We start from the raw sequence: 12673 nt of genomic DNA on the forward strand, positions 1-12673 counted from the left end.
TTTAAGGAGTCTCATCATTACAGCTCCCATTACCTCAGTTACTATAGGTATTGTCAGTCTCTCTGTTCTTACCCTGAGTTTTCATCCCATTAAAGTTTGCCATTTATTAAAGGCACAGTCAGCTCTGCTTTCAGAGACGTTGAAGGGCATTGTTCTTTTTGCTTCCTTTTACTAAATCTCTGTGAATATAAGAAAAGCTTGCATGATCCCTTCTATTTATACATCGAAATAACTCTTGTTCAGTGACTGCCCCTTACCCTATAGATCCAGTCATCCATGCCAGAGGGGGAAAAAAGTTTGTTGTGTCTATTCATTTTCACTGGATGTCATCCAGAAAGCAGAAATATTGCTGCTTAAATAATGCTCATCTGTTGTTGATGAACTGCAATATGGGCTCTTCATATGCCATAGTTAATCTAACATAAGATTTACAACTCACTGCAGTGCCATGCTAAACGTATGTCTTTAACACCTTTTCATGCTTTTTAACCTTAATTATTTGCCCTGACAAATCATTCTACTTTTTAAACTGCTGGGGCTCCCAAGAAATGGTCTTAGGTGAAAAAGTTTTTTAAGTGACCTGATTTTTGTCCCTCGTCCTGAGAATTAAAGTTACTTGATATTTCCTCCCTCTGAAATATATATAAAAATACCAACATTTAAACCTATAAAAGAATTCCCCCAGCCAAATAGGAAAATGATTATTGGAACTTATATGGCTTAAACAAGGCAAGTCCTGATCCTGCAAGTCCTTACTTGCATGAGTAATCTTTACTCGTACAAGAAGTTCCTTTGAATTATTGACTACTTGTGAGTGAAAATTACGCTTGTGGATAAGAGATTACAGAATCCGCCTTGTCTGTTGGAAGTTTTCTGTTAAAGATATATTGGTCTGTTCATAATGTGCTCTTGCTAGCAATTACAGGTGTTTCCACACATAGCAGTATTAATGTTGGCACATTACGTACACATATACACACCCACACACACACATATATGTGTGTATATTTATATATATGTACATACAGTAATTTTATAAATTGTGCCATGCTATTAATGCATACCTCCCTGTCCCCCAGTCCCTGGTTTCATAACGCACATAAATGCCAGTAGCACATTCCAAAACTGATATATAGGTTTGTGTCAATGAAAAGGAGTTAAATGGTTTTTTTCTGATCTGAAGCAGTGATGGCCTTCCAGAGAGTCAATGAAGGTTCTTCCCAGGGGAAGCAGCAGCTGGTTCCATCCGAAGAACAGCTTTGAATGCTTGTCAATTAAAAGATAAAGTGTTTTCTATTTTGTGTAAATTATTTTGAGCCACATAATATACTAAGGAGATTCAGCATGAGCATGTCCACTTTTCTGTTGCCAGACCCTGTCTGCAAAGTACAGTTGTAACACAAACTCCAAATAGGTAGCAATAGAAGTCAGTCAGTAAATCTGAGTACACTTTGACAAAGCCTCTCTGGGGAAGGTCAGGATGAGGATGACCGAGATAAACAATGACAACCTTATTATTTTAAGTTTCATCTGAACTGAACTGGAGAAACTGAAAAATAAATTGGGTAAAAGACTGAAATATTTCCCTTGTGGTCTCAAAGTAATTGCAGACAGAGTAGCCAGCTACATATGGTTGTTGGTTACTTCTGTCTGCCATAAATACTTATCAAATAAATATACCATTCAGACCAACAAATAAAATTGGCATCCTTATATCCACTGTCTTTTATGAATCATAGGAAAGACAATCATTTCTCTTGCCTTTTATCTATTTCAATAATACTTGTGGTTTGTGTGTATACACACATATATAGGTACCACTCCACACAAAAAACCCTTCAACTTCATTACCAAAAAATAAAACTAAAAAATGCCCGCTGCCATTATTTACATAATAGCTGCGGGCATTTTTTGTTTGTGTGTGTGATGAAGTTGAAGATTTTTTGTCATGGAGCGGTACCTAATAGCCATTGCCGGCTGCTGTAAAAGCTAAAAAGTATTGTAGCTTTCTTTTGCCTGTGTTTGCCCAGCCACCATTCTACATACTACAAGCACTGGGAAATTTCAATGACACAGCTTGGAATGGGTTCAGTGACCTCAATTATGCCCTCCCACCCACTCCAAACTCCTTTCAATTTGCAAAAAGCTTTAAGTGGACAAAACCCAGATGCCTTTTGCTTGTAGTGCAGTAAGAACAGATTGGGCATGTAGATTCTTGTCAAAGTGATGTATGTAGTTCATTTTCCATTAACTCTTTGTTAACTAAGGATTTTAAATTCTCAATTCCAAGTCCAGCACTATGCCTTGCTTTCTATTGCTTTTTAAAGTTCATTAGACCATGAGACCTCTTTTTAATGAAACTTGAAAAGCCATGGCTAGAGACCCGCTGATATGAAACAGACTCAGTCCCTGGTTCTGTTTTAAAAAGCAATTGCATTCTTTTGTTTCTGAAGCTGATCTTTTCATTATTAAATAATTCATTCTATTGTCTAAGATGTTTCAAAAGGACTGACCAAATATAATCAATATAGACTTAATTTTTTGGATAGAAATAATTGCTTGTGAAAATGCTATCCAATTCAGCAAGTATGTGGGCCATGGATGATCTTAAGAGCTTTGCCTGAGTTAGCTTGCTTCAACTTAGATTGCTTTTATAACTTTTTAATATTACCCAGAACAGTGGATGGCCCCCAGAATGTTTTGTTACACTCTCTCGCTCTCTCTTTCATTCCGCAGAAACATGTGCTGTCAATAATGGAGGCTGTGATCGTACTTGCAAGGATACGGCAACAGGGGTACGTTGCAGTTGCCCAGTTGGATTTACCCTGCAGCCTGATGGGAAAACATGCAAAGGTCAGCTTCTGTTTGCTTTGCAATGCATCATTTGCCTTCAGAGGTATCAGTACTAGATGTAAATATTCAGATATATAATCAATGCACAGAATTAAGGCTATTACTGGTGTAGTAATTGCATTTGAATTTATTAGTTTTCTCCTTCCTCAGGAGTAATTTTGCATTATGCATTCTAATGATTTCTATGTTTGTTTGAGGCCAAGATTTTCAAAACTGGCCAGTTATTTTGGGGAGGCAACTTGAGAAACCCTAAAAAAGAAGCCTGATTTTCAGAGGGTGGGTACTTTTTGGAAATCAGGCCCCTTTAATGTGTCCACCAATTGTGGCTCCCAGAACTGCTAATTACTTGAAAACCTTCGTGAAACTATTTACCCACACAAACAATCATATGTTATCCCTTCCACAGGAGAAATAGGGGAGAAGGATTTAGAATCAATAATCAAAGCTAAGTGATAGCTTCAGAGTATTGTGCCACACTAAGAAGCATATTAACAGACCATCTCACTGCTCACTTCCTGCCAAAAACAATTAGCCAATTACAAGACAAAATTACATCATATCAATATATTTATACAAGGCCAAATACTGTAGGCCTTACTCAGCTTTCACTGCTCCAGTGGGAGTTTAATTTCATAGAATCATAGCAAGGTCTTCAGATTTGGAGCCTAATGAGTGTAATTAAAACACGGGGGGGGGGGAGAGAAACATCTGATAGTTCTATCAACATTTGTTCTTAGTTAAGGAGACAGGGGTTTACAGCTTTAATCCCTGGTACAGCAAACACAAATGTGCTTAATCCCACTCAATGGGACTACTCACATGAGTAGAGTTGCATACGTTTTTGCAAGATCAGGGCCTACCTAAACCATTTTTCCACTTCAATACATATTTCTTTTGAACTCAACCACCAGACACTTGGTGATGGATATATAGTAGGACACTACCTATAATGGTGTCACAAAGAGTATTTTGTTGTCACTCAGTGATTTAGCATAAATTGACCTACCTCACCAAGTAGCTGTTTAGATTATTTTTTTCTTAGAAGCAGTCAGGAATGTCAGAAAATCTCCAATCCAGACCTTGATGTTACTTAAAATAGTAATACCCACAAAAATAAACATAAAACCTGTGGTTTCCCCTTGCTCCAACTTGAAAACTCCCACTGCTTGGGCATGATCCTGTTAGTATTTACAGAAATAACAGTCCATTTGCATGTTTATTGGAAAATCAAACATTTAAACTGCCATTGCACACAATGTTAATAGTTAAGGATGAGCACACATCAAAAATCAGTAATTTCAGTTCAAACCACATAAAAATAAATGTTCATTTTTGCAGGCAGCATAGCTCAAGCCATAGAAGTTCAGTAACAGTGATTCCACGGAGTGCTGAAAAAGGAGACATTTTAATATTGTAACATACACCTACACTTGATCGTAATGTTTATTACTTGAAACTACATCATGTAAAATAAAATGAATTCTAAATTTAGCTGGCTTCCAATTTGAGGTTGTCCCACTGGGCTAAAATGAAATAATATTTATATAATCAACTCTATAATTTGCATGATAAACAAAATGAAATATCCAATTGATTCTCAAGCCTAGGGTCAGAGATCTGAACTGTTTCACAGTATTTTTATGGGGAGAACATGTAAGAAAGAGAATCTGTGTTATTTATGGTGTTGCCGATTTTTTATTTTATTTTTTAAATAAACAGCTACTGGGAATTCACTTTTATGGTTAATAAGATCCATCAAGTCATTTTTAACCATTCTGGGAGCTTTAGAAAAATGCTTTACCTTTGATTTAACCAGGTTGAATGTTTGCCTAATGTAGTATATTGCAGACATTTAGGGCTTGATTCTGCATCAGTGAAGTTAATGGGAGCTTTGTTGTTAACTTACGTGGACACAGGATCAGCTCCTTTAAAATGAGCCAATTGGGCTGCTTTTGTAGTTAACCACAGGCAACCCTATACATGAGTAAATCAGAACTGCATTCTAGGATTTATAGCTTCAGCATGTGAAAGAGAACATTTCCTCTGTCCCAACTGCCTCCTTCAGAGGTAATGACACTGCTGCCTTCCAGGATCCTCTTGCTAGTAGAGAGAGCCTTAAAAAAGGTGAACTAAATTTTTCAGTTGTTGAGTTTCTGCAACAATGGGATGTTTTGATTTGATTTTTTTTTCCCCTGGCATTTTCAGGGGTTGAATATTCTTTCTATTGAGATGTATAGTGGCTGAGTCACAAGAATGATGCACCCCTTCAAAGAAAGAAAGTCTTTCAAATACACACACACAAGTTTTCTCCTTTCCTCTTTTTGTTTGACTCATCTTGAGTTCAGTGCTCTTTCCAAAGAGGGTTGATTGGGCCAAGTATTTCTTAAACATGCAGTTCAATATGCCATGAGTCTGCAGTAAGTACATATGTATGGTAAGACCCTTTTACAGCATCTGCAGGAACCACACAATTATCATATGCTGTCCCTAGTGGGACAGTGTCTCCAGCAACAACAAACATCATAGCATCCACAAATTAGGTTTTTCATAGAAACGTTATTTTGAGAGGGTGATATTTCCAAATATTGAAGGAAAAGATACAACAGTATCTGTTGAGAGAGCAAAGTAGGGGTGTAAGTAGCAAACTAGCCATCTTGAAAGGTTTCTCAGTGCTCCATTGCATCAACTAGGGATAAGCAAGCCACTCCAGGGCCTCGTTCCAACCTTCTCCTATTCCTAGAGTTAACTGTGATTAGACCTGATTGGGAATTCATCAACAAAACTTTTTTTGTCAGCATATGCGAATTCATCAAAACCAAAACTTCACGGAAACTTACCAGTTTCAACAGTCCAGAAAGGAATTTCTGGTTCAAATGAAAACAAGAGGCCCACCCCAGAATAGCCAACAGAGCAGTAGATGGGGCACTCACCTAGGTCTCCCACATCCTAACCACCTGGCTGTAGAATCAGTCTCCTTCTCTCTGGCCCAATGAATGTTTACCTATTTATACAAAATGGAACAGCTCCAACAGGAGGGAAGGGGGTCAGCCTGACCTAGAGCCTAGTAGTTTGGAGCTCTGCCTGATTGAGAGCAGGGACTTGAACCTGGGTTCTGCCACATCCCAGGTGAGTGGCCTAACTACTAAGCCATTGGCTAGTCTAGTCTATAGCTGTTTCTCTCATGGGTTTGTTTTTGTTTTGTTGTGAGACTTTTTGAAAGGTATCATTTTTGTACCAATGAAGAACAAAAACAAATTTTGATACTCCAAAATTTTTCGTTAAACAAAATTCATGTTTTCCAGCCAGCCCTAAATGTGAATTCGTCTTTAAGGTTCTGAAATGTTTGGAAAATGTATGAGAGACCGAGAGAGAGAGTGCATCTGGGTTTGGAGCATGAGAGGCTGAAGTCCCAGGAGTGAGCATTTTCATGTGCTATTTCCAGCCTTAAGCCAGAAGAAGCAGTGCCAGAAATCGCACAAGAAGGCATGTTCTCATGAGATTTTCAGCCTGCTTTTGCATCTCTAATGGTAGTTATACAGTCTGACAGAACATAGTTGCAGAGATTAAAGACGTTTGGATAAGTTTGAGTGGGCTTCAGAGAAGCATCTGAACTTTGGAGTATTCACCCAAACTGTGAACTCTTTGAGGTTCACTCATCACTAGTTAGGAAGTAGCCAAATTTGGTTCATCTCTAGATAGTCCTTTAACAGATTTCCTGTTAAAGCACGAGTTTTCTGAAACTTTAGAATACTGGTATCTTATTTAAAGCCAGTGCAATTCTTCTTATTTATTATTGTTAATTTCTGAGGTCAAGACTGTGTAATCTAATGGTCCCCTCCCACCTTAAAAATGATGAAATCTATAAATGTTTTGTATTGCCTAGAAGCCCCAATCAAAGATCAGGACCGCATTGTGCAGGCACTGTATGTTCACATCATGAAAAAACCATGTCCTTGTCCCGAAATGTTGTCTTGGGGTTGGTTTTTTTATTATTATGTATGTCTATTAAATGTTTAATAGAAAAAAGACACAAATATGCATATAAAATAAAAAGGTAAGTATTTTTAGGGAGCGTGTGTGTGTGCATGCATGATATTCACAAAGGTAAGCAAACAAACCACTTTAAACTTCACTAACTGTTCTGCACTCTATTCACAAATGGAAAATATCTCTTCATATTTCACAATTTGATCATAAAAACAGAAATGGACCCAAATCACAGAATTCAGATCTGGATTGGGGTTTGAATTCTGAGCCCTGTTCCTGCCCCTTTACAAAATATTAGGAAGTAGATTCAAATGCAGCTCTAAGCAGTGGTGCAAATAGAAATCATTTCTTGACAGTACTGCACTCATGGGAGAGACACAAGGGGGGGCACGTGACCCTCCATGTGACCCCTCCCCACCCAGCCTGGGGCCCCCACGCTCTCCCCTTCCCCTCCGACACCCCCTCTTACCGTTTAAAATGTTAAACAGATGCAGTTGTAAAACGATGCTTTGGGTCCCTGGTGCCACCTGTACTTCCAGGTGTCATTGAGGATCCAGCAGCACCCCAAATTGAAAACTACTTAAATGAACGAAGGATAGGAAAGACAATCATCCCACTTTCCCTTAACACACCATCAGGGCTTCTCTTATGTCCAAACTAAGCTTCTGCCAGCTTACCTTTATCTAAGGATATGTCTCCACTACCAATGTTAAAGCGCTGCCATGGCAGCGCTTTAACATGGCTGTGTAGTCACGGCACCAGTACTGGGAGAGAGCTCTGCCAGCGCTGTAAAAAACCCACCCCCACAAGGGGAGTAGCTACCAGAGTTGGGAGCATGGCTCCCAGTGTTGGGGCACTGTCTATACTGCCACTTTACAGCGCTGAAACTTGCATCACTCGGGGGTGTTTTTTCACCCCCTGAGCGAGAAAGTTTCAGCACTGTAAAGTGGCAGTGTAGACAAGGCCTCAGTATTGCTCTCTGCCAGGCACTAGGAAAGCAAAGATGCTGTGCCATCTGGGTTTGATGGAAAAGAGGCATAGAACTGGGTGTGCCATGTGTATCTTGATAGAACTGCAGCCCAAATTGTTTTATTATTTTCCTCAGCATGACAAACAGGAGGGGCAATCAAAATCAGCCTGGCAGAACGTGCACGAGAACTGTCTCTGGACAGATAAGCAATTGATCAAAATCACATTCTCTGATCTCTTGTGGGCAAATCCTGTTCCCATTGAAATCAAAAGAAGTTTTGCTATTGAGTTCAATGGGAACAGGCTTTGACATTTGGAGAGGAAAAAACAAAACTACTCAAGCAAGAGCTATGTTGCTTATACCACAGGTATCAAAGGCCACTGACTCATATGAGAAAGTCAGTAGACATCTGATCGTTGTCCATTGCAAGGGAGAAATCAGCAATCAATGAGGCTAGAAGAGTCTTTGTACCATATCCAACTCATAAGTCCATCTGCAAAGGATCAAGGAAATATGAAGGCTCCAGATTACCTTAAAGTCCTCAGTCCTTGGTTAGAATGCTCCCATCAGTATATATTCATAGTCCAGAGGCTGGAGCAGGAATCAAAAACACTGTTGAAACACCTTCCGTCCCTCCCACCCCTCCCCTCTTAAGGACTCCTGACCAACTTAACAGCACAATACATATGCTAACAAACTTAAACAAAGCCTTTGTTTAAGTTTGTTAGCATATGTATTGTGCTATTAAACCCATATAAAGAATGAATGCCCTCCCTAGCCAAGTTCTGCTCCTTTAAGGAGCAGAGTGAAGCTCCACCCAACCCTCCAGCAGGGAGAATTAGCCTCCCCAAGTCTTTCCGATACCCCGTACCAGCTAAAAATCTCTTTCCGGTACTGCGTACTGGAGCGTACCTCCCTACTTGTACTCCTGGCTCTAAGTAGAAGTAAGATACAAGTAACGGGATGGGCTGATTTTTCCGAGGCACTGTACATCCGAGATTCCACTGACGTCAGTTGGAATTGTGGGTCCTGTGTACCTCTGAAAATCACATCCTTTCTATTCTGTTCTCTTGTCAGTGTAGTGTGCGATCTGATTATCGCATTTCTAAAACAAAAGAGGGGAGAAACTAGCTAGGTTTTCTGCAATAGTGAACCTTTTAGATTGCCAACAAGAATGCAGTATGAGCAGGTTTCCTAGTCTAATAGCTCATTCCTTTTTAACATATATTTCATGACTTAATAGGGATGTGGGTGGATTTCTGCGTCACTACTCCGCCTTCTCCTATGTGGAGTTTTTTTGTTTTGTTTTGGATTTATGAACATGCTTTTTTTTAATGGTGAGTGTTAAAGAATTAGGTAATGTTTTGTTGTTTTTAAGATGATAAACTGCAGATTGGTTGATTGATTTTTTTATTCCACAATAAGATCAGAGAAGAGCAAGAAAAATTATCTGGAGCTGGAAGGACTGATTTATTAAAAAAAAAAAAAAAAAAAAAAGATTACAAGGCCTAACTGTGTATAGCTTGGCTAAGCAACAGCTCAGAGGGGGTTGTGGGCCTTCAGAATCATGTGGCTGGATGTGGAAGCTAAGAAAGGCGACAAATTATTCAGGCAATTCAGCAGAGTTAATCCAAAAGTAGAGACTGAAATAAAGAAAAGGAAAATTTAGACCAAATACTGTATTAGGAATAACTTCTAAGTGTGAGATACATAATAATGTGGAATACTCTCAAGAGAAGTGCTGAAAGCGCTGGTACATGGGATATACACAATTAGACTGGATGCAACATTACATAATTTACTATAAGAAAAGATCTGCATTGGCCCCTGGGGGAAGGACTGGATAGCATGAAAAATCTTTTCCATCCATGACTTCTATTATTATGCAGTCTTATGCCCCTACGAATGTTCGTTGTGCAGTCCCATTGTGGAATAAGAATAATGTTGATGTCTGTGATGCATAGAGAGTGAGTCCAGGACCATGCTGAGAGTAGTCAGGACCCAGATTCACCAAAATTTTACTCTCCCTCTGAAAAATATCAGCTCCCACCCAGGTGTCTTCTCATCTGGGTCTCTCTTACAAAACCTCCTCTCAAGGTTCCCTTTGCCTTTTGCTATTCACCTCTGAGTACTACTTTTATTAAGACAAAAACCTCATGTATCCTCCCCAGCTTAGTGCAGAATCCCTGTCAGACTGAGAAATCTCCATACCCTCAGTATCCCCACTAGTGCCATTTCACCATGTTAGCAGCTTCTCCTGGGCTTTGGTGATACACAGTCCCCCTTCTACTTTGATTGGGTCACCCAGGGCCCAGCTTGGTGCTGGTTCTGCCTTATATGCTGAGTGCTTGGTGGCATCTCATTGGCCATTATGCTGTGAACATCCCAGACCACATCCTATAATGCTTAACATGGTAACTTACCAAATTCAAAAGCAGAGGCTGCAGAAAGGATGGTCTGGGAATCAAGTGATGCAGTGGCCTACTCTTCTTGTACCCTAGTACCTGCCACCTCTTTTCACCTTGGCTATTGGCCCCCATGTGGTAGGTATTGACAGCCAATTGGTCCCTGGCTCTACAATTTGTTGGCTTCTGAGAGCCTTTCCCCCACTGGATGCCCATTCCACAGATCTTCCCCAAGTGACACATATAAAGAGATTAACCAGTTTAGCATTTTAATCACATTATGTATAACATGTATAGCTGACAAAACAGGAGACACATTTACTAGAAGCTATTGGGGAGCAGGGAGAGAAAAGTCAAAATAGATTGATTTGTAAGGTCCCACCATCTCAGTGGGGAAAACATAGGGCTTAATTGTATTTGGGCAGGTACAGAGTGGATGGAGGGAGAAAAGGTGGGAAGGAGGTTTTCTGACTAACTCATACACTGAAGAAGGGCCAGGAGCAACTGCTGTCACTGCATTTGGTGGATTACAGAGACTTCCCCCGTGTGTGCCCCTGGGAACATAAATTGGAAGAAGGGGAAGGGCCACAGGCCCACTCTGCACTGGTTGGACACTATGAGGGATGAAGCAGTCTGTACAGTCCTATAGCATGGACAACTGGTGTGCTCCAGCTGGGCACCAGAAAATTAACAAAGGAATTGTGCACTCTGAAATTCCCGCTGGGTTAGTGCAAGTCCTCACTGCCCCCTAAACAGACCAATGCCTTAAACACACAGTATGACCCAGAGACTGCTGCACTGTGAGCTGTTGGACTAACGCGGCAGGGAAAAAAGCTTTTTAAACTAGCTTAAGAGAAATAGATTGTAAGGGTTTTGGAGCACAGGCCATGTCCCATCTATGTTCTGTAAAGTGCCAAGTAACTGTATGACATTCCATAGCTACTTTCTAATAGTAATTACATTTATTACAGCGTGTAAATGATTTCCTGCTACCTTGAATTCATAGACAGACTGATCATCAGAGGGCAGATTCTCCGCTGGTAAAAATTGTCATTGACTTCAATGGAGCTATGACAAGTTTACACCCGCTGATGATCTGCCACCATTAATTCCTATTCACAAATAGATCCTTGCAGGATGCAGGTGATTTCATGGATGCTTATTTAAAAGACATAAAATACCTCCACAAGTCTCTCACTAAAGATGGGGCATTTTATTTATTATGCTGTGCTAAGGAAGAGCCCTTCTTAACCTTCTGGCATATTGTTTAACTAGAGGGGTGTTATGCAGGGGTTATGTGACTGGATGCTGTTTATGCAAACATTTCTTGATCCTGCTGTCTCATTGTCATGGTTACCCAGCAATGTAATGTGCTCTCTACTTCCTTGAAACAGGCCCCCATCTTTTTGCATTCAGATGCAGCAGAGAAATGTGGCACTAATGTGTTTAAATACTTGAATGTGCTGCAGTGGGAGCATCAGCAGGAGATGTGTTTGTAAACTGTTCTCTTTGCCCTCCAACTCTACTTTGTAACCTGCTGACTCTGTGACAAAACTAAAAGTAAACTAGGGAAATATACAAACCGATTAAAAGATTTCAATCCAGGGTATAAGGTCACGATCCAAAGCCTATTGAAGTAAATGGGGGTCTTTGCATTGACTTAGTTAGGCTATGGATAAGGCCCAAAGAGGGGGTTAGGATTTCATTGAAACCTCTTGCCATAATATAATGCACTTGAAATCATTTTGGTTGTAAATATGTGAAAATGAATTAAATTTTTAGGGTTGAATTGTTTCTGTGAGGGCAGCGTGTCTTTTGTTACAAAATAAACAACAAAAAGTACTTCTGAGATTAAATTAAGCAAAAGCTGTCATGTCTTGCTTAAAGTTGAACTGAAATCCTTTCTGAAAATAAATAAATCTAAAATAATAATTGACACCAAGTTGGTACCAGGGTACAGTCCAAATCTTGAAGGCAGTCTTCTGTTTCATTCAGACCTTACTAGAACTAAGTGAATAATTCACAGTGAATATTTTCTCTGGCCAGTTTGGCTTCTTAGTCTGGCCACAGAATATCTGTGAGCAGCTGTGATTTCCTCAAGTTTATTAATTAGTCAAAATTATTAAATATATTTTTCTCTATATTGGATTAAACTGGCTAAAGATACTAGAATGACATCTTGAGAATCCGGATCAAATCATTTGAAACTTTGAGACAGTCTCTCCTTTCTTGGAAAGGCCAGCAGAAATAGTTGTAACTGCTGTTTCCCAGTGACCTCGATTACTGTGTAATTGTTAATTGGGCACTTCAGATATTTGCTTGTTTGAGTGCCGATATTGGTTGTATAAATTGTATTGGTTTGGATGCGATTGGTTAGATAAATTGTTTCTATTCCCTGATTAGATGAACATCCAAGTTCTTCCAACAGAAGTACCTGCCCATGCTGAATTAAGATCCT

General features: G+C 39.7%; 1 protein-coding gene across 4 annotated transcripts in view; it reads left to right on the top strand.

Moving 5' to 3' along the window:
* Positions 1–12673, top strand: part of SCUBE1 (signal peptide, CUB domain and EGF like domain containing 1) — a 295284-nt gene that overhangs the window by 184038 nt on the left and 98573 nt on the right. For all 4 annotated transcript variants that reach the window (XM_074936783.1, XM_074936793.1, XM_074936801.1 and 1 more), the window contains one exon: positions 2737–2853. In XM_074936783.1, coding sequence (XP_074792884.1) covers positions 2737–2853 — 117 coding nt within the window. The remainder of the gene's footprint in view (positions 1–2736; positions 2854–12673) is intronic.

Source organism: Natator depressus, chromosome 1 (genome assembly GCF_965152275.1).
Source record: "Natator depressus isolate rNatDep1 chromosome 1, rNatDep2.hap1, whole genome shotgun sequence".
Taxonomy (NCBI): Eukaryota; Metazoa; Chordata; order Testudines; family Cheloniidae; genus Natator; species Natator depressus.